The following is a 25,983-nucleotide window of genomic DNA, read 5'->3' as shown; positions in this document are numbered from 1 at the left end:
ATTTCCTCCCGTCTGCTGACAAGCAGCACTCCTCTGGGCCTCAACTTCTCTCACATTCAAGCAGTGGCCCAACCCCACATCTTCACATGCATGCAGGGAGCTCTGTGGTGAGCCCCTGGCGGGTTTCAGGCCTTCAGCCCTCTGCTCACTGAAGGAAGAATGCCAGCATTTTGCTTTGACCGTGCCATCCCTTGCTCTCAGTTTTCTTAATTAAAAAAAAAAAAGCATTATGAGGACCTGGGTTCCCTTTTTAGTATCACCCTGGAGCTCTGACTCCATGCCCCTGCAGGTATCCTCTATTTCTTTGCTTCCCTAAATGCAGGTGTCCAAGCCTTCCATTTGCTCTCAAACCCACTCCTATCCTACTCCCTGGACACTGCCCTAGTCAGAGTCACCAGTGACCTGGCCTGCCAGCCTCAGAGTCTCACTTGACCTGCCGGCAGGATCCGGTGAGCTGATCATTCCCTTGTTTTCCAGAGTGGCCCCTGGCTTTTACCTCGTGACCATTCCTAGTCTTTACTGCTGGCTCTTCATCACCCAGGCCTCCAGATGCCAGCATGCCTACAGTTTCATCTTTTTTTTTTTTTGTTTTTTGAAACAGGGTTCTCTGTGTAGCTCTGGCTATCTTGGAACTCACTCTGTAGACCCAGCTGACCTTGAACTCTCAGAGATTGGCCTGCCTCTGCCTCCCCAGTGCTGGAACTAAAGGCGTGCACCACCCCTACCTGGGCTAGAGTTCCATCTTTCCACCTCTCCTCCACCCCCGTATTCTGTACCAGTCATCGTATCTGGGTTACTCTTGGGTTTCTGTCTTCAAAGACCTTTGTCTTGCGCCTCAGCTTTATGTGTCCTGCATCTGACTTGCCTTCCCTCCATGGTGCCTGGTGGAGGGTCTCAAATGTAGCATCTCTGCCGTACTGCTCTTTTTTTTTTTTTTTTTTTTTTTTTGGTTTTTCGAGACAGGGTTTCTCTGTAGTTTTGGTGCCTGTCCCAGAACTAGCTCTTGTAGACCAGGCTGGTCTCGAACTCCCAGAGATCCTCCTGCCTCTGCCTCCCGAGTGCCATACTGCTCTTAAATTCTTCCTCATCCCTGTAAAAACAGTGCAGTGCTCTGTTGCTCATGTCACAGGCCTCTCCCCTCCTTATGCATACTTTGATTTATTAGAAAGTACTTGGTTCTACACAGTATTTCTAGGATTCAACCTCTTAAACCACCTTCACAGCTGCATGGTGCAAGTCACTGTCTCCACTAAATTCTTGCAGTAGGCTCCTAACCAACCTTCCTTTCTGCATGTTCTCAGGGTAGAAACAGAACCGGTCGTCCCCGTCCTCACCATCACACACAGTGCTGAAGTTTGAGCCCAAAGCACTGAGCTCCTGCGGATTACCTAGTTGAAAACCATTATTCTGGAAAAAGTGAAGTCAGTGCGGAGGACAGTGTCTCAGTTGCCGCATAAGCATAAGGGCATAAAATCAGTTCCTAGAACCCACAAAAATGCCAGGTGTGGTAGTGTGATCTTATAGTCCCACTGTTGGGGAGGCAGACACAGGTGGATCCCTGGGGCTAGGACTGGGTAGTCATCTAGTTTCAGCTAATCTACAAGCCCCAGGTCACAGTGAGAGACTGTTTCAAAAGACAGCAGTTTGCCAGCCTACACGCATGTGCGCGCACGCGCACACACACACACACACACACACACACACACACACACACACGAGAGGGCTGGGGGTCAGATTACTTAAATAATCTGGAAGGTCCTTCTCTGTGACTTCAGTTTATTGTCCCATTGTTCCCTTTACTCCTAAATATGTTGGATTCCTGGCTAACCCTTAGAGTCTCCACATGTACTTAACTCAAGTCTTTTCATTGCTGTTTCAACTAAATAAAATGTTCTCCTCACCCCCACCCCGAGACCCTTTTAGCTGATGAATAGTTTTGCTCAGTGTTGCTCATAACCAGGAGTTGATATGTAAGGACTTACATTTGGGGCCAATTAATTTTAAGCACTTACTTAATTGTTTTTTAGGATATTCACAAAGTCATACAGCCATCATCATTATCAACTTTAGAATATTTTCATCATCCCAGGGAGAAACTACACCTGCTAACCTTTGCCTTCCCTGAGCCCTGTTTTCTTTCCCTTTGTATTTGCATGTAAATGAGATGATTCACCTTGAAGACGGTTGCCTTTGCTTTGTATCATGTTTTAGAGTTCATCTGTGTTATAGCTTCATGTGCACAGGTGGTATGTGCATTTCTCTTCTTTTTATTGCCAATATTGTTCATATGAAAACAGTATATTTCACTACCCAGTCATAAATTGGTCTCCTTTTGGGTTTTTAGTTTTGTTTTTGTTTTTGCTACTATGAATAATAGTACCAAGAATAATTATTTAGAAGTCTTTGTGCATCTGTAATTTTGTGTATTTGAGGTTTATACTTAATACCAGCTAGTTTTGTGTCAACTTGACAAGCTAGAGTCCTCTTAAAAGAGTAAACCTCGCCAGGCAGTGGTGGCATATGCCTTTTATCTCAGCATTTGGGAGGCAGACACAGGCAGATCTATGTGGGTTTGAGGCCAACCTGGTTTACAAGAAATAGTTCTAGGACAGGTACTAAAGCTACAAGAAAACCCTGTCTCCAAAAAAAAGGGGGGGGGCCACCCAACTGGCCTGTGGGTAAACATGTGTTGCATTTTCTGGATTAACTGATGAGGGAGGTCCAGCTCACTGTGGGTAATGCCATCCCTGAGCTGGTGATCCTAGGTATTATAAGAAAACAGGCTGAGCAAGCCAGTAAGCAGCATTCCATTCCTCTGTGAGTTCTTTTCAGCTCCTGCCTCCAGGTTCCTGCCCTGACTTCCCTCAAATGTGCTATGATTTGAAAGTATTAGCAGAATTAAACCCTTTTCTCTCTGAGATGGTCATGGTGTTTTATCACAGCAATAGAAACCCTACGGCTGGTGGTGGTGCACACCTTTAATCCCAGCACTGAGGAGGCAGAGGCAGGGGGAATCTCTGAGCTTGAGCCAGCTTGGTCTACAGGGTGAGTTCCAGGACAGCCTGGGCTACACTGAGAAATACTGTCTCAAACAACAACAACAAAACAGAAGCCCTAACTAGGACACTGTTTGGGACTGGAATTGCTTGGTTGTATTCCACACTATGTTGAACGCTTTGCAGAGCTTTCCAGAGCAGCATCACTGTTTCCTGCCCAGCCTGTGAGGACCTCAGCTTTCACATTCTTGACAGCATCTGTTACTATTTATAACCATGATCATTTTCCAAAGCCAATTTTGTTCATCTAAGTGAAAAATGTAAAGATATAGGTTTGTTCCTCATTTTTACCTCTGACTCTTGATGTGTGCCTTGATCTCAATCCACTGTGGCCAGTGATCCCATGATTCCATTAAGAGAGGGGCAGGTTTGGTGCAGCTGAGCTGCCATAGCCAAGGCCCCCAGTGTCCCTTGAGTGGAGGGTCTTCCAGGGAGTGGGGGCCCTCCTCACCACACAGAACTTAAAGGAAGCAGTTGTCAAGCAGGAGAAGGTACCCTTCTGTCCTCCCTCTCCCTCTTGCCTTTAGATGGATGATGATGAGGACGAGGATGACGTGGGAGAGCACGATGACGACCACCCCGGGATGGAGGTGGTGCTGCATGAGGACAAGAAGTACTACCCCACAGCCGAGGAGGTGTATGGCCCTGAGGTGGAAACCATAGTTCAGGAGGAAGACACCCAGCCTCTCACAGGTATGGCCGGAGGAAACCTTGCCTAGCTGTCAGTGAATCTTCAAAGTTACATGAATGAATTGGGCGATATTTTTTCTTTAATTTCCAGTATTGTTTATGGACTAAGATTCAATTAACTTTGTTTTAATATTCAGCGAAACTCTTAGCTTGTTAGTAAACAGTTAGTACATTTGACCTGTAGCGAAGGCTCGGTGGTTAAGAGTACTGACTGTTCTTGCAGAGAACTCAGGCTCAATTGCAGGCACCCACATGACAACTCAAAACCATTTTTCACAGAAGATCCAGTGCCCTTTTTTGACCTCTGAGGGCACCAGGCATACGCATGGTGTACAAAGATACACAAAGGCAAAACACTCACACACATGAAATAAAATAATTAAAAATATAGTTTTAAAGGAGTTAGTGCTTTACCTACTTCTTGGGGCTTAAAAACTGCTGAGTTTTCTCTTCGGTCTAATGTTTTCCTGTGCATATTCTAGCCCTTCTCAGCCGTCCGCAGTGGTGCAATTGTCCAACTCTGAGTAATGGTTCTGGAAAGCGATTCCGTTTTAAAATGTGTCTGTTGTTTCTCCATACCACACCAAATAAGCTCATGTAGTTCATGTCTCTTCACTGTCTCATGCTGAAATAGCATCCCCAGCTGTCAACCTGAGTGACAGATCCGTGAGAATAAAACAAATTGATGTTATATATCATGGGCTCTAAAGCCCAGTCCAGCAGAATCGAGTGCTGTATTTTTGGTTTATTCCTAACTATGTGTCACTACTTTTCCTTTTTCCTCCTAGAGCCTATTATAAAGCCAGTGAAAACCAAGAAGTTCACTCTGATGGAGCAGACATTACCTGTCACGGTGTATGAGATGGAGTAAGTTATAAGGTCTCTCAGTTTTCCAAAGAAATACTGCGGCCATCTTTTCTGTGTGTATGCCTGCAGGCCAGAAGAGGGCACCAAACCTCACTACAGATGGTTGTGAGCCAGCATGTGGTTGCTGGGAATTGAACTCAGGACCTTTGGAAGAGCAGGCAGTGCTTTTAACCTCTGAGCTATCTCTCCAGCCCCTGCGGCCATCTTTTCTTAAGGCAGGAAAAGGTGGTTTGTGATTGAAGGAGCCAGAGAATTACAACAGCAGTTTTTATGATCTGCCAGAACTATGGCTGCTGGGATATTTAAGTTCAGTCTTCTCTCCCTGCCCTCATCTAGATGTCAGTTGTTTCCTCTGCCTCTGTCCCAGCACAGCCTCCATCTCAGGGTAGTCCTGGGTGCCAGCCTTTGAGACCAATGAGGTGTTACAGTTACCAGTGTTGAGATCACCAGAGCTGTGATCAGCAGCTGAAAAATGGCTCCAGGAAGCCCCTGCTGATAACTTTTTTTTGTTGTCCTGTCTCTCTCTTTCTCTATTTTGATGGTGGTGGGTTTTTTTTTGGGGGGGAGGGGTGTTTGTTTTTTGATTTTGGAGATAGGGTTTCTCAGAGTAGCCTTGGCTGTCTTAGAACTCACTCTGTAGACCAGGCTGGCCTCAAACTTAGAGTTCGGGCTCCCTCTGCCTCTTGAGTACTGGGATTAAAGGTGTGTGCTACCACTGCCCTGCCTGATTTTTGTTTGTTGGCTTTTTAAGAAAAAAATTCCCTAGATAGCCAAGGATGACATTAAATTCCTGCTCCCCCTGCCTCCACCTATTGGGTGTTGAGATTATAAACCTGTACCACCATGCTCAACTGATCTTTGCATTCTTCTCATCCTTCCCCTGACCCAGGCCACATGCATTCTAGGCTGGTCTTGATTCTGCTGCCTCCACCACCTAAGCACTGAGACTACAGGTGTGATCCACCATGCCTGCCACTTCTTAATTCAACCTTTCCTTTTCCAGTCATTTTAGTGTTGAAATCCCTGTGGGGGTGAGCATGATGGCCAGGGGACACAGGTGTCAATCTAAGTTTATTCCTGAGACTTGCATGGCAGGAGAGACCCAGTTCCTACAAGCTGTCCTCTAGTCTTCCCATGTTCCCTGTGACGCACGCACGTGCCCTTTCATCTGGGTTGTTATGTCATGGGCACCACAGCCAGGGCTCTGGAGATCCAGGTGCTCTGCCTCTGGGTATTGTGCAGCTAGGCTGACAGTTGTTCCTGGCTGGAAATTTCTGGAAATCCCTCTGTGCCACCGTCTTGGGGAGCTTTGTCGTAGCTCCTCATCTCTGCCTTTCCCCGTCCAGTTTCTTAGCAGATCTGATGGACAACTCAGAGCTCATCCGAAACGTGACCCTTTGCGGCCATCTCCACCACGGCAAGGTGAGAGACTGGTCTGCTTCCCTTGGAACAGGATTTCTCTTTGAACCGACTCATCTTCTGAGCCCTTAGAGTCACAGAGATTCCAGTTTGAAGTCCTGAGGCTGGGTGGGTGGTTGGGAGGACAAGACAATACTCCTGCATACTCTTATGGAACTGTTGTGAAATCCCAGCATTTCTGAACTCTGTTCCTGACCACTTACATACGTGAGCGGTCTGTTTACATCTGGACAGAAAAGGGGAAATTGAGCCTTACTCTGATTTTTATAACCTTTTATTTCCTGAGGGAGGTCTTTCCACGAAAGATTTCATCTTTCATTGAAAAATAATCTTGTGGCTTCTGTGTTAATCCTTTGCTGTCCCATAATCCTCCTTGTTTTCCCTCTTCCTCCCTTCATGCCTGAATTACATGGTGTGTTGGGAGCTTGGGGAAAGGGGCACAGATTTTCCTCTGTAATTGGCAGGTCTTACTCATCTCTTCTCTTTCAGACGTGTTTTGTAGATTGTTTAATAGAGCAGACGCATCCAGAAATCAGAAAGCGCTATGACCAAGATGTGAGTAAACTTGGGCCCGCTCCTTTCCTGTCTTCACCCAGCACTCACATCAGTGCTGTCTGCGTACTGCTGCTGTGGGACTGGACTTTATTAATAGGTGGAAGCAAGTCATTTCAGCTTTCTCAGGAGCATGGAGAATGTTAACCTGCAGTAATTTTAGATGATCTGTTCTGCATTTGGGATCCCTCCTCAGTGATGTATTCTGACTTTTACAGTCTCCTCTTTCCTGTCGTTTTATTAATAGCCTGTTCTATAAATATCATACAATTGAGCCTTGTTGTTTTTGTGGTAAATTTAAATGCCTGTGAACAAGGCCAGCAGTGGCAGCTAGTCTCAGTGCAATAAACGTTCAGACTCTGCCAAACTGACTGTTGAGACACGTGAGACGTGAAGGCTGGCACAAGTCTCCTTTCCCCCTTTAAAATCAGTGTAGGTGTACAGCTTAGCCCTCTCTCTAGCCATGGCGTGGTCTTCAGTGACTGCTCCCCACCCCACCCTGCACACTCAACCTTTTCCACACGTGCAGGAACTTTTTCCATCTGGGTGGGGACACTGGTCTCATTGTCTGGAATTGCTGTGGAAACACCCTGCTGTGCTCAGTGTAGTTTCCTCCTGGGAGACCCCCCCTGAGTTGGGAGGAGGTGAGGGAAGGTGATTGATGGTGATGGTGTGCATATAGGAGAGACGTCTGGATTCAGGTGCTAACATCACTGATTTTTTTCCAGTTGTGCTACACGGACATCCTCTTCACAGAGCAAGAGGTAAGTGTGTCTTGGGAAATTAGATTTTGCACACACAGGCCCACTAGCCATAGTTTTGTAGCGAATGGGAGCAGTGGCGGGGGCTTTGCCGTGGCATTCCCATTTAGCCTTGTCCTGCACTACACTCAGTCATTCCATAGTGAGAAGTGGGAAGGCAAGCTGGAGCAGGAACCTTCCAGTCCCTGAGTAGACTTAATTTTACCTAATAAGACAAATACTGAGAGGTGACATTCAAATTTGTAAAACTCGACATGATCTTTACAACATCTGGACTCTGTAAGATGCCTACTATGTGCATCTCCTTCAGGGAGGGGATTTCTGTGGACTGCTTGTGATTCTTTTATCTTTCTGTCTGGATCTTCCTCCCGTCACCTCTTCCCCCTCCTTTATTATCTGTCCCCCTTTCCCCTCAAGAACTACACGGCAGGCTCATATACATACACAGGGTATTTAGGGCAGTGGTGCACAGGATAAGCCATCATAATGACATTTTTACTGTGCTGAGGCATGCCCATCAGAAATTCAACGTCAGCTGAGTGTAGCGGTGCATGATTTTAATCCCAGCACTTGGGAGGCAGAGACGATGGGTGGATCTCTTCCAGACCCTCCTGAGAGCTACATAGTGAGACCTTGTCTCAAAAAAAAAAAAAGTTCAAAGCCTACTGGGGTGACAGAATGAGAATGAGACCAACCTGAACAACTGAGTGAGACTCTTGTCTCAAAATAAAAATTTAGAGATATTGCTCAGCAAGTGAGAAGACCCCTGTGTTCACTTTCTAATACTCCCTCCCCCAAAAAGAAAATTGTCTTTGGTGCTGGAGATGTAATTCTGTGGTAAAATTTTTGCTTAGCATGCACAAGGCTCTGAGTTGATCCCTAGGACTATTAGAAAAGAAAAGAAAAAAGAGTGTGTCTGTTTTATCTACAAGATCATGCCATGTAGAGGCCTAGATAAAAACAATTACACCTGCTACAAGGAGAGACATCAGTGTAATCAGTCAGCAGTTCACACACACACACTCACACACTGCCCCCCCCCGAGAGCTGACAAATGTCTCTGTACAGAAAGAAGTCGTGACCACTGTCTTAATTTCAGAGAGGTGTTGGCATCAAGAGCACTCCTGTGACGGTGGTGCTGCCGGATACCAAAGGGAAATCTTACCTCTTCAACATCATGGACACACCAGGTGGGACAGCCCTTGATTATTTTCTGAGTACTTTGGAATACTATAACTGCCTTCTTTTTTAAAAAATTAATTTATTTATTTGTTATGTATACAATGGTCTGCCTGCATATGTCCCTGCAGATAGGAGTTGGCACCAGATCTTATTACTGGGGGTTGTGAACCACCATATGGTTGCTGGGAATTGAACTCAGGACTTCTGGAAGAACAGTCAATGCTCTTAACCACTGAGCCATCTCTCCAGCCCCTATAACTGCCTTCTTAATATTATTATAATCATCCTAGGGTGGGACTCTACTGGGAGAAATTTATGCGCTGCAGAGTGCTGTGGGCAGGAAGAGGAGTATTGGGGTTTGCAGACTTGGCAGTGCTCCTCAGGTCCCACAGGTTAAGTGCCTCAGGCTACCAAGTGATGGCTGGATATTCGGTTTTCAGGACATGTGAATTTTTCTGATGAGGTCACAGCTGGCTTGCGAATCTCGGATGGAGTGGTCCTTTTCATTGATGCGGCTGAGGGGGTAAGTGTGGGCCATTAGAAGCTAGTCCCTTGTTACTGTGCCTCCTATACATTACTCAAAGTGCCATGTGAGCTGGGAACCAGGGAACATAAAAGCTCTTGTGGGTAAGGCTCAGGTTTGCTCTGAATTTAGGGAAGTAAGTGATGTTCAAAGTTGAGATTGTTCAAAGTGAGATTGGAGTTGGAATTGTATGATTCAAAACTGAAAAATTGGGTAATGCCATTAACTTTATTCCTATGGTCACTAGTGTGATACCAGCAGAGGGAGCCAGAGACACCTTATTTAACAGTCCAAACTCAGTCAAACATTGTACTCATCTATTTATGATTTCTCTCTGTACCCAGAACACTCTCTCTCACGTGTCCTCTCCCATGTTGTATAAAAGTATTTACAGATTGTTTTCTTTCCTTTTTTTGTTTTGTAATGAGGTGAGATCTTACTTGACTCGCAGAGTGGCTCAGTTTGTAAGGTACTTGTTGCCTTACAAGCCTGGTGACATGAGTTCAGTCCTGAACTCACACGTAGTAGAAGCAGAGAACAAGCTTCCAAAAGTTGACCTCTGACCTTCACACCACACTATTACATGAACACGCCTACACACATAAAAATAAATAAATGTAATTTTAAAAGTTAAAAAGAGCCAGGCTTGGGTGTCATGTGTCTTTAATCCTAGCACTTGGGAGGCAAAAGCAGGCGGATTTCTAAATTCAAGGCTAACAGTGAGGGAGGTCCAGCGCCACTGGAGCTGCACAGAGAAACCCTGTCTCAAGAAGAAGAAATCCACTGTGTAGCCCAGGTTGTCCTAGAACTCACAAAGATCTGCCTGCCTCTACCTCCTAAATGCTGGGATTAAAGGTGTGCACTACCATACCCAGCATATCCTCATGTATCTTGATGGTCTGGGACTCATCTTTGGCTATCAAGAGTTCCTTGTAACTGGCTTTTTCATCCTCCTGACCCACCTCATCATGTTTTGAGTACTTACTTATTTTCTTACACACTTTTCCTTGCCCCAGTCCTAAACCAGACATTTCTTCAACAAGCCGTGGCTTCCTATATAGTGGAGACCACTATTTAGAATCAGAGATCTGGGGTGCTCATTGCTGCTGTGGTGCTTCACCTCCAGGCCTGTTCACTGCACACAGCTAGTAATGCCCACCCACCCACCCACACATCTGCCACTCTTCTGCACACAGGTGTTGGAAAGGTCCGTGTTCCAGCTGTTTTGTGTGTCTGTGATCACAGCTCCCGGGAAGTATGAGGACTGCTGCAAGTTTGGGGCAGGCTGAGAACACAGAGCAAGGCCTTGTCTCAAAAAAAAAAAAAAGGCAAAAAAATGGCTTGTTCATCCAAGCACGGTGGCACATTCCTGTCATCCTAACTACTCTGAAGGTCAAGGCAGGAAGACAGCAGATTTGAGACTAGCTTGAGCAGTGTAGTGACACCCTGTCTGAGAATAGACTAAAACAGGGAGGGGCGTAGCTCAGAGGCAGCATTCCCCAAGTGTACAAAGCTCTGCTTTAATCATTAGGATCACAGAAAGGGGTGGGGAGGAAAAGACATCAGAACATCCTTGTTCCCAGCACTGCTATTATTTTTACTTGCTTCTCAGAACTGCTGGGTTCTGCCCTGGGCATGATGCTTCCAGCTGATCCTTTACCCCAGGCCATTTACCCCCTTGTACCGAGTGTGTTGAGAGTGTCTGTTTTGGCTCTGCTGTCCACAGTGTGCCCTGTGTTTCTCAGGTGATGCTGAATACAGAGCGTCTGATCAAGCACGCAGTGCAGGAGAGGTTAGCAGTCACCGTGTGCATCAACAAAATCGACCGGCTGATCTTGGAGCTGAAACTGCCCCCAACAGATGCTTATTACAAACTTCGACACATTGTGGATGAGGTCAATGGATTAATAAGGTATAGACTCCTGGGAGTGGATTTCCTGTCCTTAGGGGAGTCTGGGTTTCATAAATCTTAATTTTACCCTTGAAGACTTCTGGGAGTCACTTACTTTTTGGTGTGTGTTGTCATGTGAGCCTGTCAGTTCTAACAGGACATGTTGGGTCTCTTCAGAACTGCCTCCAAGCCTGACTTCAACAGCTCAGTGTCTGAACCAGTCATGTAGTATTAACACATCCCCAGTTTTGTAGTCAGTAGAATCTAAAGCAGTTTCACTTTTGTTTTGTTTTGTTTTGTTTTTTGTTTTTGTTTTTTCGAGAGAGGGTTTCTCTCTGTAACATTCCTGGCTGTCCTGGAACTCGGTTTGTAAAACCAGGCTTGCCTCAAATTCAGAGATCCACCTGTCTTTGCCTCCTAAGTGCTGGGATTAAAGGCATGCGCTGCCAATACCCGACGGCAGTCTCACCTTTACCACACACCGTGGCAGGTTAGGCGGGTTATTAAAGTTTATTATTTATTTATTTGTTATTTTAGGTATCTGAGTGTTTAGCCTGCCTGTGTGTTTGATGCCTACAGAGGTCTCCAGAGGTTGGAAGGTGTTAGATTCCCTAAAGCTAGAGTTACAGGGAGTTGTAAGTTTCCATGTGAGTGCTGGGAACTGAACCCAGGTCCTGTGCAAGAGCAATGTGCTGCTCTACCTGCTGAGCCATTTCTCCAGCCCCAAAGCTCACTCTGCTTCTATTAAAAAAAGAAAGAAGGAGGAAAAAAAATCAGGTGCAATGTGGTTACTTATGCCTAGGGTCCCAGCACTTGGGAGGCCAAGGCAGGAGGATTAGAAGGTTGAAACTAGCTTGGCATACACAGCAAGTTCTAGTTCGGCCTGAGTAACATCAAGGGACCTTATCTCAAAAGCTCAGATTTCGGCAGGGGAGATGGCTCAGTGAGTAAAGTTCTTGCTTCATGAAGATCTGAGTTCAGATCCTTAACGTCCTTGGGACCAGGTAGGTGGTACCTGACACCTGTGATCTAGCACTGCCAGGTGGAGGCAAAGCAGCCACATAGTCAGCCAGTCTGGCCAGTTGCTGAGCTCCAGGTTCAGTGAGAAACCCTGGCTCAAAAATCAAAGGGAGAATACTAGAGAATGGCACTCAGTGTCTTCCTCTGCTCTCTGGGTGTGCACACCACCTACACAAAATAAATTAAGCAAACGACTTCCAAAAAAAATAGTTGGGCATAATGCTTCACACCTATAATCCTGGCACTCAGGAGGCTGAGGCAGGAGAATTGCTATGAGTTAGAGGTCAACCAGGGCTAGAGAGTGAAATACTATCGCAAAAAAACAAAAAGAGGACTTAATAAGATGGCTGAGCAGATAAAGGACTTGCACAAGCCTAACTATCTATATTCAATCCCCAGAACCCACAGAGTTGGAAGGAGAGAGCAGATGTCATAAATGTGCTCTCTGACCACGCTCACCCCACATATACATGCTGTACACTCATGTAACTAATAAATGAGTCAGTAAATTAAAAAAAAAACTAAGCAAGTAAATGAAGAAAAATTGCCTATTGGCATGTTAAAAGAAATGAAGTAGCTAGTTGGTCTAGCTCCCTTGCCATATGGCACCTGCTGCTGAGTGGTATTGGCTGCACTTGTCTTACTGTTAACGTGGGCCGAGTAAATGAAGAAGCTTTGCTGTGTGTTCTGGAAGATTGAGGCCCACATCAGTGAGTATGGGAGGTGGCATAGAATTACACATCTAAGTTGCTTTGAGGCCCTTGTTAGCAGTGTTGCTGTAGGATATGGTACTGGGTGAGTCTGGAGAACCCTGACACGGGCCATCGTACTCCTTGAGTCCCTGAGCCTCCTGCTTGAACCTCCCAAATGCTGGGATTACAGGTCTACACCTCCCTTCCTGGCTTTCTGAATGGCTCTCAAGTTGTTTGAAAAGTTTGGAGCTCTTGACTGCCGTATACAGGGCCTGGGCTCTGCTTTCTACGAAACAGTGAAATGAAAGAGTCAACAGGAGTTTGTGCAGCAGAAAGCCAAACAAAATAAAGACAGTGACAGTGGGGAGGAGCAACACTGCTCTTTCTCTCTTTTCCAGTGGTGTTTGTGTCCTGTCCCCACCTGTATACCTCCACCCCTAGAAAGGGCCTCTTAAATAGTTCAGGCTAGCCTGGAACCTCCTGTAGAGCCAAGGATGACCTTGAACTTCTGATCCGCCCTCTTCCCCAAGTATTGGCTAATACTAGTGTATGTGGTGCTGGGGCTCAAACCCAGGGTCTTGCACTTGCTAGGCAAGCATGACCCATCCCTGTATATACCCATTTGTATTGGAATTGAGATGTCTCCTAAATATCTCCTAAATTGAGATGTCTCCTAAATCTCTCTCTCTGATGACGTTAGATTCATTTGTGTTCTGAGGTCTTTATCTCTATTCTGCAGATTTCCCCTTATCTGTCCTGTGTGGTTAGCTTTTTTAAGACTGCAGAATGGCTGGCCGGGCGGTGGTGACGCATGCCTTTAATCCCAGCACTCGGGAGGCAGAGGCAGGCAGATCTCTGGGAGTTCGAGGCCAGCCTGGTCTACAAGAGCTAGTTCCAGGACAGGCACCAAAGCTACAGAGAAACCCTGTCTCGAAAAAAAAAAAAAAAAAACAAAACTGCAGAATGTCCCAGCTCTGGGACATCAGCTTTTTACTGAGTCAGTGAGGGACTCCATCATTCACGTTCTTGACCAGGCCTTTGGCAAATCTAAGAATCTCAGGCCAGCACCTCCCGGGCTAGAGAATGAAGACTGTGATGGGAGCTGCTGCCCTTCCTCTTGGTGGATGTCAGTGGTGCAGCAGTCAGGTTGGGGTCCTCGCAGTCCGGCGCTGGCTCACAGCAGTCTCTGTTTCAGCATGTATTCCACCGACGAGAACCTGATCCTTTCCCCGCTCCTGGGCAACGTCTGCTTCTCCAGCTCCCAGTACAGCATCTGCTTCACACTGGGCTCCTTTGCCAAGATCTATGCTGACACCTTTGGTAAGCTCTGCCTGCTGCCGTCTCGCCAGCTTCCCCAGTCCTTCCTGCAGAAGTTGGCTTCCTGTCATAGCCCTGTGCTGGGATGGGAGTTGAGGGGATTACTTTATCACTTGTTATTGCCACATTTGGGGCTCCTTTGGTCTCAAATCCTTTCTTCAGGCTAAGTTGTTTCTAGACAATATTTTTTTAAGATAAAGAATTTTATTTTTGGTGTGAGTTTGTGTGTGTGCCCCTAAATATGTGCACATGCAGTGCCCACAAAGGCCAGAAAAACTGATGGGACACTGTGGAACTGGAGTTACAGATGGTTGTGATTCTCTGGAAGATCAACAAGTGTTCTCAACTTCTGGGCCATCTCTCCAGCTTCCTTTTAAGAGGGTGTAGGAGTAGGTTAGAGGTTAGAACAGGATGTGGGGCCCCTTGGAACTGGAATACAGGTGGGCGTGAGCTATTTTATGTGGGGGCTGGTAATTCAACCCAAGTCCTCTGCAAGACTTGGGTTCTTGATCTCTGTGCAACTGAGCCATCTTTCTACCCTGTCTAAATAACAACAATTTTTGAGTAATTAGGAAGAAGCCAGATGTGGTGGTGCCAGTCTTTAATCCCAGCACCCAGGAGAGGCAGGCAGATCTCTGCGTTTGAGGCTAGCCAGGGCTACACAGGGATAATCTGTCTAAAAAAGAGACCTTGTTTTAGAAATAAACATCCCTCCTAGAATGATACCTCCTCGAGGTTTGTAGGATTTATGCCCATAAAGTACTTTCAGTCCTTTTCCAGGGTGAACAGACTTGCACCGTTAGTGCTCCTTGCTATCTTTCCACCTATCTCTAGTCACATGTAAACGTGATAGGTGTGATAGGCCTCGTTGAGAACTCATTGGATTTGCAGTCAGCCTTTACAGGCCTCAAGAGTCCCGTATGTCAATGTGAGATTTCTCTAGAGGGTTATTGTTACCCTGATTTTAGAGCTGAGGAGACGGGGCCATGTGAGAGTTCTCAAAACAGATAGATGGGGCTGGAGAGATGTTTCAGTGGTTAAAAGCACTGGTTGCTCTTCCAAAGGTCCTGAGTTCATTCCCAGCAACCACATGGTGGCTCACAACCATCTATAGTGGGATTTGATGCCCCCTTCTGAGATAAAGGTGTACATGCAGATAGAGCATTCATATATAAAGTAAATAAATCTTTAAAAAAATTAAAGGAAGCCGGGCGGTGGTGGCGCACGCCTTTAATCCCAGCACTTGGGAGGCAGAGGCAGGCGGATCTCTGTGAGTTCGAGCCCAGCCTGGTCTACAAGAGCTAGTTCCAGGACAGGCTCCAAAACCACAGAGAAACCCTGTCTCGAAAAACCAAAAAAAAAAAAAAAAATTAAAGGAAAAAATCCACAAAAACTAATTTAAAAACCAAAAATCTAGCTGGGCGGTGATGATACATGTCTTTAATCCCAGCACTTAGGAGGCAGAGGCAGGTGGATCTCTGTGAGTTTGAGGCCAGCCTGGTCTACAGAGCTAGTTCCAGGACAGGCTCCAAACCTACAGAGAAACCCTGTCCCGAAAAACAAAAAACTAACTGGGCGCTGGTGGCACACACCTTTAATCCTAGCACTCAGGAGGTATAAGCAGGTGGATCTCTGTGAGATTTACCTTTATATTTATTTTTACATATTTTTATTTATTTATTTATTTATTTATTTATTTATTTATATGTACTTGTAGACAAACACTCATACACATAAAAATAAATTAAAAAGTAAATCTGTTTTTAAAAAGATATTACATCTAGACACCTGCATTTCCACACATCACTAAAACATTGGTTCTGGTTGTTTTGCAGTTATAAACTATGGGTGGATGGGACTGAGAGTGGAGCCCGAGGTAGCATGTACTTAAGTACTTAGTGTGCAGGCAGCTTTGGGCTTTATCCCCAGCACCTACATAATAAGTGATGGATGGCTGAATGAGTAGAGGGACAGTGCGTAAGACTAACATGAGCAGAGGTCCAAGAGGAATCTGTGTGTTCCTCAGTGTCCTTTGTAGCAGCATGAAAAGCAAAATCAAAGGTTTCCTGACTCATAAGGTAGACTTGCTTCAGTTTCCTTATGCTTTTGTCTTTTGAGAGTTTCACTCTGTATCCCAGGTTGGCCTGGAACTCAACATGTTTCCCAGGCTGGCCTTAAACTTCTACCTTACCATGGCTGGCTAAGATGGTATAATTTCTTTTTTCCAAGACAGGGTTTCTCTGGATGGATGGATAGATGATAGATAGATAGATAGATAGATAGATAGATAGATAGATAGATAGATAGATAGATAGATAGATATAGATAGATAGATATAGATATAGATATAGATAGATGCATGCCTTTATTGTCAGGTACAGCTGAAGGGTGGAGGGGAGGACAGTTCCTGTGACCTTCCAGCAGGACCGGCTAGAGGGTGATGGTAGGGCTTGACAGGTACAGTGAGAGCCAAGTGCTTCCAGGCTTACAGGATTGGAAGAGGGCCAGTGAAGACAGGCATCATCATTCTTGGCCTGTGCAGGTGACGGTGCATTGTGCCACCAAGGAGAAAACACCTATTGGAAACAGCTGGAAGACCATTTTCAGGTGTGGTACTACACACATACCTGCCATCCCAGCAACCAAAGAAGGCAAGGATTGTGAGTTCAAGGTCAGTCTAAGTGACATAAGTCCTTTTCTCAACAAAACAAACACTCACACACAGTTTGAGTATATATGTTATTGGTAGAGTGCTTACATAGCAAGAACAGACAGATAATATAGGGGCCTAATGGAGGAGGGTTTGAGATTCCAGGTACTCGCTTCCATTGGCATTTAGGAGCTATTAAAGACTGTGGTGGTGCTTGCAGAACTGTTGAAAGACGGGCTTTCAGGAAGCACTGCCTGTTTGAGTATCTTGTCAACACTCAGAGGCAGGGTTGTGAAGGGGATTATTGTTCTCTGAGACTGGAAAGGAGAAGGATGGGAGGGCTATCTGCTCACCCTTTAATTAAACATTTATTAAACTTTGAAGTGGTAGGTCCTTTATTGCAGGTGTTGAAGGTTTTATCCATTTTGGAGACTGGGTCTTAGTAGGTGTCCTAAGATGGCCTTGAACTTGGAATCCTCCTGCCTCAGTCTCTTGAAAAAGATTACAAACCTGCATTACAATACACAGTCTTCTTGCAACTACTTAAGAAGCTGTTCAAGTTGAGAAGGTAGTTTAGTGGTAGACCACTTGCCTAGCAAGCATGAGGCCCTGGGTTTAGTCTCCTGCGCTCCAAGTTTAGTCCAGTGGCAGTTATACAACACTGTAAGAACAGCTGTAAAGGGCATGCATGGCTGGAGGAACAGTTTACAGGGTCAGGGAAGGTTTGGTAAGTGGTAAAGTAGGAAAGAAGAGGCAGGGATGGGACTCAGTCAGCAGGGTATATAGCATGCAGAAAGCCTGGATTTGATCCTCAGTAAAACGGACATGGTGGTACATACGTATAATCTCAGCACTTGGGAGGTAGAGACAGGAGGATCCAAAGTTCAGGGTCATTCTTGGCTACATAGTGAGTTCAAGCCAGCCTGGGCTACATGAGACTCCTTTTTAACAGTGAAAATGGAAAATGCAGTGTCTGAAGATCAGGAAGGAGAGCTGTATAACTGGCAGAGGAGAGATGGGTTTGGCCCTTGTGTGTCATGCAGCAGTAGCTGCAATGCGAGAAGTCTGGAGAGGAAGTGTGGCTTTGGGAAAGGAGCGTGCATTTCCTTTGTGTCTGCCGTCAAGTAAGACTGTGTAGGAGTTAGGTGGCACTCTTTGCTCTCTAATTGAATGGAGCTTCAGGAGCTCTCTGCTCAGAGGAGGATTTTGTTGTTTTGTGAAACTGGGGGTTGAGCCCTAATTAGGGACTCATACATGCTAGGCACGGGCTCTGACACTACGTAGTATTCCCCTCCCTGGGTCAGAAGAGAAGAAATTTTAAAAGCCACGGCTGCTTGGTTCAGTCTGATCAAATTTCACATTGTAGTTAAACTGAAAATACTAATTAGTAAAAATGAGACAGGTAGCTGTGGTGTCGCATGCCAATAGGGTATACTGAAGAGGTAAGGATAGGCAGATCTATGTGTGAGTTCCACGCCAGACAGGGCTACACAGTGAGACACTTTGTTCAGAAAGAAAGGATGGCTTCAGTGTTTACTCCCCAGGTTGGTTAACTCCTGGGGGTTAGGGGTCCACTCCGTGGCACCTTGTGATGACCCTGCAGCTAGAAGATGGTCCACATGATTTTCAGAAAGAATGGATGCCACTGCAGACGGGATGTAGATATCCCTCCAGAGGACACAGGCCATGCCCCTGTTCATAGCTTGGTCCTCTGCCTAGGCCTAGGAAGGACCCTTGCACTTGGAAGATGCCTGGGTTCTCCTTCTGCCTCTGCTAAGGCCTTGTCTCTTTGAGCCAATCCTGTCCTCTGTGCCTCAGTATCTGGCTGTCTAATTAAAAGGAATTGTCTAGACCTTGGGAGGAAGATGCTTTCACAACTTGCAGCACCTAAAACAGAATTTTGAACTACCCTGTCCTAGGAAAATTGTAATTGTGTGGCTTCCTCTATAGGTGACATTAATTACCAGGAATTTGCTAAAAGACTCTGGGGTGACATCTACTTCAATCCCAAAACGTAAGTATCATGTGGGGCATTGCTCGTGTGGACTGGTGATGACCTGCTTTTATCTTATGCATGATCTGCCATCTCTGCAGCTTGGAATGCTTGGTCTCTTGAGCTTAGTGGAGGGAGAGCTCCCCCTTACCTCCCAGGTCTTCAAGGCCAGGTCAGACGTAGCTGTGAGTCCTCTCAGGATCCATTTAGAAACTGTGATCACCTAGAGTCCTCCCTCTGCTCGGCTTCTACTCATATTTAGAATTTAGGCAATGTACCCTTGGGATAAGTCACATTCTTCCTCCTTGGTCACTCACACTTCTTTTTCTCTTTAGGAGAAAGTTCACAAAAAAGGCTCCAACCAGCAGCTCCCAGAGGAGCTTTGTGGAGTTTATCTTGGAGCCCCTTTATAAGATCCTTGCACAGGTGAGTGATGGGCCACCTGCTTCAGGTCTGCCTTAAATCTGCTAGGTCGTCACTTTTTTGTTTTTATTTTGTGTTGGGAGGGTGTGAGGATGTTTGTATGGAATGTGTGTTCATGAGCAGCTGCATATGCTTATGCATACATGTGCATACATGTGTGTAGGCCAGAGGTTGGTGTCAGGTGTTAGTCCCAACTTAGTTTTTAATGAGACAGTTTAATCTGGAGCTCACCAGTTGACTACCTGCTTGGCCAGCAAGCCTCCACATTCCCTCAGTGCTGGGATTAGACATCAATGCAGGCATGTCCAGCTCTATAGGTGGGTATTGATCCCAGCTCTGGTCCTCGTGCCTGCACAGCATGTTCTTTACATGCCCATCTCCCAGCCCCATTATCAACTGTTTAGTAATCACCTTTGAGCACTCAGGAGGTAGAGGCAGGTGGATCTCTGTGAGTTTGAGGCCAGTATGGTCTATGAGTAAATTCCAGGACAGCCAGGGCTACGCGGAGAAACTCTGCCACAAAAAACAGAGTCACACTAGATCTCTGCGTTCAAGGCCATCCTTATCTAATAGGAAGTTTCAGAACAGTAGGGTTACAGAACCCAAGAAAACTTAAAAACCTCTGAGAAAGCTTAAAAATGACTTGATGGTTAAAGTACACTGTTGATCTTGAGTTCACTTCCCAGCACCCATGTTGCGCTACTCACAAACATCTGTAATTCCATTTCCAGGGCATATGGTACCCTCTTCTGACCTCCATGGGTATCTGCATGCATATGGTACACCACATACATAATGTTCGGTGCATTTGTACATACGTGTAAAATAAATAAAAATTTTAAAGACGTTTAGGAGTCTTGGAGTGTAGCTCAGTGCAATAGAGTGCACTGTCAGATACAAATCTAGGCTTTAATTCTTAACACCACATAAAACTAGGTGTGGGGTCATATACCTATAATCCCACCACTTGGGAAGTAGATACATAGGATCAAAGCATCTGTTCATGGTCATCCTACCTCCTTAGTGAATTTGAGGCTAGCCTTGACACCTTGAAGCCCTGCCCCTAAAAAACAAGGGGCCTGGAGGGGGGTGGTTCAGCAGTTAAGAATACTTACTGCTCTTACTGAGGACCTGAGTTCAGTTAAACACCCATGTCCACAGGTTCACAACTGCTCTTAACTTTAGTTCTAGAGGGGTGTGATGCCCTCTTGTGGGCCCTGCAGGCACCTGCATGCATGTGGTGCACATAGCCATGCACATAAATCACATTTTAGATAGGAAATACTGTAATACTCCTGAAATGTTTCAGCCAAGTGTGCTAGCACACTCCTGTAATTCTAGCACGTAGGAAAAATGGTAGCAGAAAGATTAAGCTACAGAGTTCATTCTAGACCAGCCTAGGCTACATGAAACTCTGTCTCTAAAAAAAGATTGTTTGTTTTGAGACAGGGTCTCATTATATAGCCATGGCTGGCCTGGAACTCCCAGGAATCAGCTTCTCTCTGCCTCCCGAGTGCTAGGATTAAAGGAGTAAGCCCCTACATTCAGCGAAGAAAGGTGTTTATTATAGCATTATCTATAACTGCATGGAAAGGAAAAACTTAGAAATAAGCTAAATGTTTCTATCATTGAAAACCTGATTAAGTAAATCATGGCGTCTCATAAAACGAAGTGTTTTGCAGTCACCAAAAGAATGCCTGTTGGTTTGTTTATTTGTTTGGTTTAATTTTGTTTTTGTTTAGTTTGGTTTTTTTGAGACAGGGTTTCTCTGTGTAGCCCTGCTGTTCTGGAACTCTGTAGACCAGGCCAGCCTCGAACTCAAAGAGATCCACCTGCCTCTGTCTCCCAAGTGCCAGGGTTAAAGGTGTGCGCCACCACCACTGCCCAGCCTGTTTGGTTTTTAGAGTGCTTGTAAGAGCTTCACAATGGCTGTCTTGATTTTCTGTGTGTGTTATAGAAGGTTAGTAAGGATGTTGTCACCTGATCGTGAAGCTTAGAGTCTTAGGTGCTGAGAGACTGGAGCAAGAGTTTTAGAAGGTAAAGGCCAGCCTGGGCCACTGAGTTAGTTCAAAGATAGCCTGGGCATCTTAGTTGTTCAACTCTGCCTCAAAACAAAAGTAAGAACAGGACTTGGAAAAAAGCTCAATGTTGAAATCATTGGAACCTGAGTAAGTGAATCATAGTGTATTTCTGAAGCATCTGCCTCACGATGAGAGTCCCTTGTGTCCGCAGTACCACACAAGAGAGGGAGGGAAAGGAGGAGGGCCAGTTAGAGTTTAAGTAGAATGTAACATGTTTCTGTGAGTTTGTGCTAAAGTGCAGAGCTGAAAAGGTGAAAATATCATACAGGAATTTTCATGTAAACCTTTCTTCCAAGACAGTAATACGATATGCAGGTTGGTGTTTAATCAGGTGCTGTGTCCAGAGACACACATACATGCGATCAAGCGTGTGTGGCCGTTCCAGCCCACAAAAGAGGAAAACACAGCAATAGAATAAAATGGCTCAAATTTATCAGTGCTAAAAAAAAACCTTAGTATCTCATGGCAGGCTGGAATGGATTAATAAAAGAAATTTACAGAATCTGCCTCCATGGTGAGACCTTGAGTCTGCAGAGTATGATTTAGTTAGGCCCTGTCCTGACAGGTGGCCTTTTTTGGTTCCTTTCAGTATGGGCCTCTAAATCTGGGCAGTCTTTAAGTAGGAGGGGTAAGAGATTTCTTGAGTGGCCTTAATACTGCTTGTCAGACGCCAGGGGGCAGCACTGACAGTAGTCAAACAATTCTTAGTTTATGGGGTATGTGGAAACTTAACCAGGTCAGCTTCACTCCTGAAGGCTAGGTAGTATAGATTCATTCCTCCAAACCAAACTACTCTTGCCAAGAGCCCTCCGTGAAGAAGACTGCGTAAGGTTTCTCTTTGGCTCCCCCGCCATGTGTAGTGCCTCACTAGGACGGTCACTACAGAGCTGAGCCGGTGCCTTCTCTCTCATAGGTGGTGGGTGATGTGGACACCAGCCTGCCAAGGACCCTGGACGAACTTGGCATCCACCTGACCAAGGAGGAGCTAAAGCTGAACATCCGCCCTCTGCTCAGGCTAGTCTGCAAAAAGTTCTTTGGCGAGTTCACAGGTAATAAATAGCTCAAGGCCCTTGACATTACTCCTCATCTGGGCATCGGGTTCACACCCACAGTCCTACAAGTTGGCAGTTAAATTAGGAGTTCACAGGACACTCTAGGCCACAGGATACCACAGAAAACAAACAACAAAAGCAGTGTCGTGTGTCCTCCCACAGCTTGCCTCAGGCACAAGTCCCTGCAGGACCAACTACAGTGGACTTCCCCAGCTGTTTTCTTTAGTTGTTTCTTGTGTTGGAAAAAGAGAGTTAGGTTTCCGCCATCAGGAGAGTCAGGTGGGTGGCAGGCCATGGGCTCTGGATTTACAGTATTGGGCAGGAGGTGGATGCTGAGGGAAGTGGCGGGGAAGGCACAGGCGAGGACTCAGGAGATGTTTGGTTTTCTTCATTACTGTGACAACACCTGACAGAGACAGCTGATTGCGACTCGTGCTTTAAGAGGGTGCAGCATTGTGGAGAGGAAGACATGGTGGGTTTATGGTGATGAGAGTGGGCAGCCAGGCCTCCTTACAATTTCACAAACCAGGAAGCAGCTTGGGCTGGGGGTGGAACTCAAAACCTGTTTTCCAGTCACCTACTCTCTCCAGCCAGGCCCACCTCCTTAAGGTTCTGCAGCCTCTCCAAACAGTACCCCACCTGGAGACTGAGAATTTAAATGGGAGCGTGTGGGGGACATTTCATATTGTCCACACAGGGGCGTGGTTTCAGCCTCTGTCCTCTGAGCTTCTTTCTGTTCTGTGGAAGCCGATGCCAGAGCAGGAGGAGCACTGAACTATCTGAGGAAAGGCCTGAGCTTATTTTTGTTTGTTTGAAGATAGGATCTCATTATCCAGGCCTGGCTGTCTTAGAACTCATTATATAAACCAGGGCCGGGGGCGGGGGGTGGGGGTGACTCGCGCTTTTAATTCCCAGCACTCAGGAGGCAGTTCGAGACCAGCCTGGTCTACAAGAGCTAGTTCTAGGACAGGCTCCAAAGCTACAGAGAAACACTTTCTTGACAAAACAAACAAACATAGCTATAAAATAGGGTGTGATGATGCATGTCTAAGCTCAATACTTAGGAGGCAGAGGCAGGCAGATCTCATGAATTCAAGACCAGCCAAGTCTACAAAGGGAAGTCCAGTCCTGCCAGGGTTATATAGTGAGAACCTATCTTAGAAAGTATGAGTAGTAGAGGGACAAGGAAAGGATCCTCAGCAGCCATTGATTCTCAGGCTGGTGGAAATTAGGTGTCTGAACCTTTTAAAGATCATAATAGCCCTAAACTGGCCGTCAGTCTGAAGATACTGGACACACATCAAAGCAGATGCTCCTGGAACCAGGACTGTGGCTCTTTTGTAGACCTCTCGGTTTCATCTTCAGACAGAGAAGGAAAAAAGATTTTAGCCGTCCCAGTATCCGAATGAGCATCTGTTTCATGGCTTTACTAATCTGTTAGGGAAACAGTAACCTATTGAGTATAGACGTGCAGTGTTTCTCAGAGGGCAGCTGGCCCCCTGAGGCCCATCCTAAGTGAGCATAAGGAATAAGGCGCTTTCCTGGCTCAGTGTCAGTACTCGGTAAATACATGGCTTCAGTACAGCAGGAATCTCTGTGGCTGTGGCTTACTTAGAGTCTTTAAACTTTCTTGTCAGGGGCTGGAGAGATGGCTCAGAGGTTAAGAGCACTGGCTGATCTTCCAGAGGTCCTGAGTTCAATTCCCAGCAACCATATGGTGGCCCACAACCATCTATAATTTGATCCGGCTCCCTCTTCTGGCATACAGACTGAACACTGTGTAATAATAAATAAATATTTTTTTAAAAAATCTTTCTTGTCAGCTGGAGTCTACAGAATTATGTCTCACTGAAACCTTTTTGTTTAGTGGTTTTTCTAGACAGGGTTTCTTTGTGTAATAGTCCTGGTTGTCCTGGAACTCATTCTGTAGACCAGGCTGGCCTCGAACTCACAGAGATCCGCCTACCTTTGCCTCCCGAGTGCTGGGATTAAAGACGTGTGCCACCACCGAGCTTGAAACCCACTTCTTAAATTTCTCTGACTTGGTGTGACTCCAAACGTGTGTGTTTGCTCTTCATAGGAAATTGACTTCCCTAGAAGTTAACACTTCAGGTTGAGCCTGCTCTTTCCGTCCACTTCCCCTGCCAGAATGTGCAGCAGTGTTAATGGTTCCTCTTCTCCCTCCAGGCTTTGTGGACATGTGTGTGCAGCACATCCCATCTCCAAAGGTGGGCGCCAAACCCAAGATCGAGCACACCTACACTGGCGGCGTGGACTCCGACCTTGGCGAGGCCATGAGTGACTGTGACCCAGATGTAAGGGAAAATGTTTTATGGCAGAGGTTTTCACTCTAACTCGGGCTGGCATTACACTCTCAGGAGTCCTCCTGTGTCAGCCTCCCTTACGCTGGATTGCCAGTCTGTACCACCTGTCTGGGATATAGTAGCATTTGTATTTTTGTTGCGTCCAAATCTCCTGTTGGCCCTTCATAGAGGAAGGGGAATGCATAGTTGGGAGTTTCTCCAGGAGTCCTTAGCTTGGCCTTTCTCCTCATACATAGCTCCTGCACTGCTGTCGGGGGAAGGTGTAGTCCCTTCAGGCCTACGGGGCTAACGCTCTTCTCTGTGCCCTCCGCCAGGGCCCCCTGATGTGCCACACCACCAAGATGTACAGCACAGACGACGGGGTTCAGTTTCACGCCTTTGGTCGGGTGCTGAGTGGCACCATCCACGCTGGGCAGCCTGTGAAGGTGCTGGGGGAGAACTACACTCTGGAAGATGAGGAAGATTCCCAGATCTGTACCGTGGGCCGCCTTTGGATCTCCGTCGCCAGGTACTGTACTCCTGACCAGAGCTACAAGGACACACGGGGGCTTCTGTCCTGGGGCTGTCACGGGTGTTAAGAGGAGTCCTACCTGGTTGGTATAGTACCGCACGAGATGACCCCACCCCTGGCACATCTGTCCACATCTAGTTCTTAAGGTTTCCAGGGCTGAAGGGCGACTCCTGTTGGAATGTCAGGAGCTTTCCTTTTGAGTTTTGGGTGTCTGGAATAAAGCTTTTTTTCAGTAGAATTTCTATTTTTACTTTTTTCCCTTTTTAATGTGGATGAGTGTTTTGCCTGGTTGTATGTTTGTTTACCATGTGTATGCTTGCTGCCCAAACAGGCCGTAGAGGCTTTGGATCCCCTGGAACAGGCGTTATAGACAGTTGTGAGCCTCCGTGTAAACTAAGGTCCTCTGGAAGAGCAGCCAGTGCTCTCAACTGTTGGCTCATCTCTCCTTTGTCACTTTTCATCTCTTCCTTGTTCCTTAACGTACTGCTTCAGGCTTCTTCCCAAAAGCAGTTGTTCAGATGTCTGTTTTCTGACTGAGTCTCTGGAGTACCCAGTGTGCTTGATCAGACTTAGCATGGGCCTTCGGGCTGTTGTCATCCTATAACAAACAGAACCAGAGCAACCCTGGGGAATGTGGCTGCCTGCCGTGCCTCAGCAATGGCCCCTTTCTCTCCTTCACATCCACCCTTTCTCTGGAAGGCAGAAGAAAATTGAAGCGTTCAGAAATTAAAATATCTGGCCAGGCAGTGGTGGCACATGCCTTTAATCCCAGCACTCGGGAGTCGGAGGCAGGTGGATCTCTGTGAGTTCGAGACCAGCGTGGTCTACAAAGTGAATTCCAGGACAGCCAAGGCTATTACACAGAGAAACCTTGTCTTGAAAAACCAAAAAGAAAGAAAGGAAGGAGGGAGGGAGGAAGAAAAACGAAATTAAAAATATCTGTGGGGTTGGCAGTCCCTTATATTAGATAAATCTTAGA

The 25,983-nt window shown here is 46.2% G+C and overlaps 1 protein-coding gene across 2 annotated transcripts in view; it reads left to right on the top strand.

The window, feature by feature from the left end:
- Eftud2 (elongation factor Tu GTP binding domain containing 2) overlaps positions 1-25,983 on the top strand; it is a 41,813-nt gene that overhangs the window by 8,018 nt on the left and 7,812 nt on the right. Inside the window, exons 3-16 of one of the 2 annotated variants that reach the window (XM_075990574.1) lie at positions 3,584-3,749; positions 4,535-4,613; positions 5,960-6,035; positions 6,522-6,587; positions 7,313-7,348; positions 8,445-8,535; positions 8,968-9,050; positions 10,796-10,962; positions 13,849-13,973; positions 18,571-18,634; positions 18,949-19,039; positions 22,031-22,166; positions 24,357-24,484; positions 24,808-25,001. In XM_075990574.1, the coding sequence (XP_075846689.1) occupies positions 3,584-3,749; positions 4,535-4,613; positions 5,960-6,035; positions 6,522-6,587; positions 7,313-7,348; positions 8,445-8,535; positions 8,968-9,050; positions 10,796-10,962; positions 13,849-13,973; positions 18,571-18,634; positions 18,949-19,039; positions 22,031-22,166; positions 24,357-24,484; positions 24,808-25,001 (1,502 nt within the window). The remainder of the gene's footprint in view (positions 1-3,583; positions 3,750-4,534; positions 4,614-5,959; positions 6,036-6,521; positions 6,588-7,312; positions 7,349-8,444; positions 8,536-8,967; positions 9,051-10,795; positions 10,963-13,848; positions 13,974-18,570; positions 18,635-18,948; positions 19,040-22,030; positions 22,167-24,356; positions 24,485-24,807; positions 25,002-25,983) is intronic. The other variant, XM_075990575.1, reaches the window with a different exon arrangement.

The sequence above is a fragment of the Microtus pennsylvanicus genome, chromosome 11, assembly GCF_037038515.1.
Source record: "Microtus pennsylvanicus isolate mMicPen1 chromosome 11, mMicPen1.hap1, whole genome shotgun sequence".
In the NCBI taxonomy this organism is placed as follows: Eukaryota; Metazoa; Chordata; class Mammalia; order Rodentia; family Cricetidae; genus Microtus; species Microtus pennsylvanicus.
Note: the sequence above shows the minus strand (reverse complement) of the source record. Positions and strands in the feature narration are given on the sequence as shown.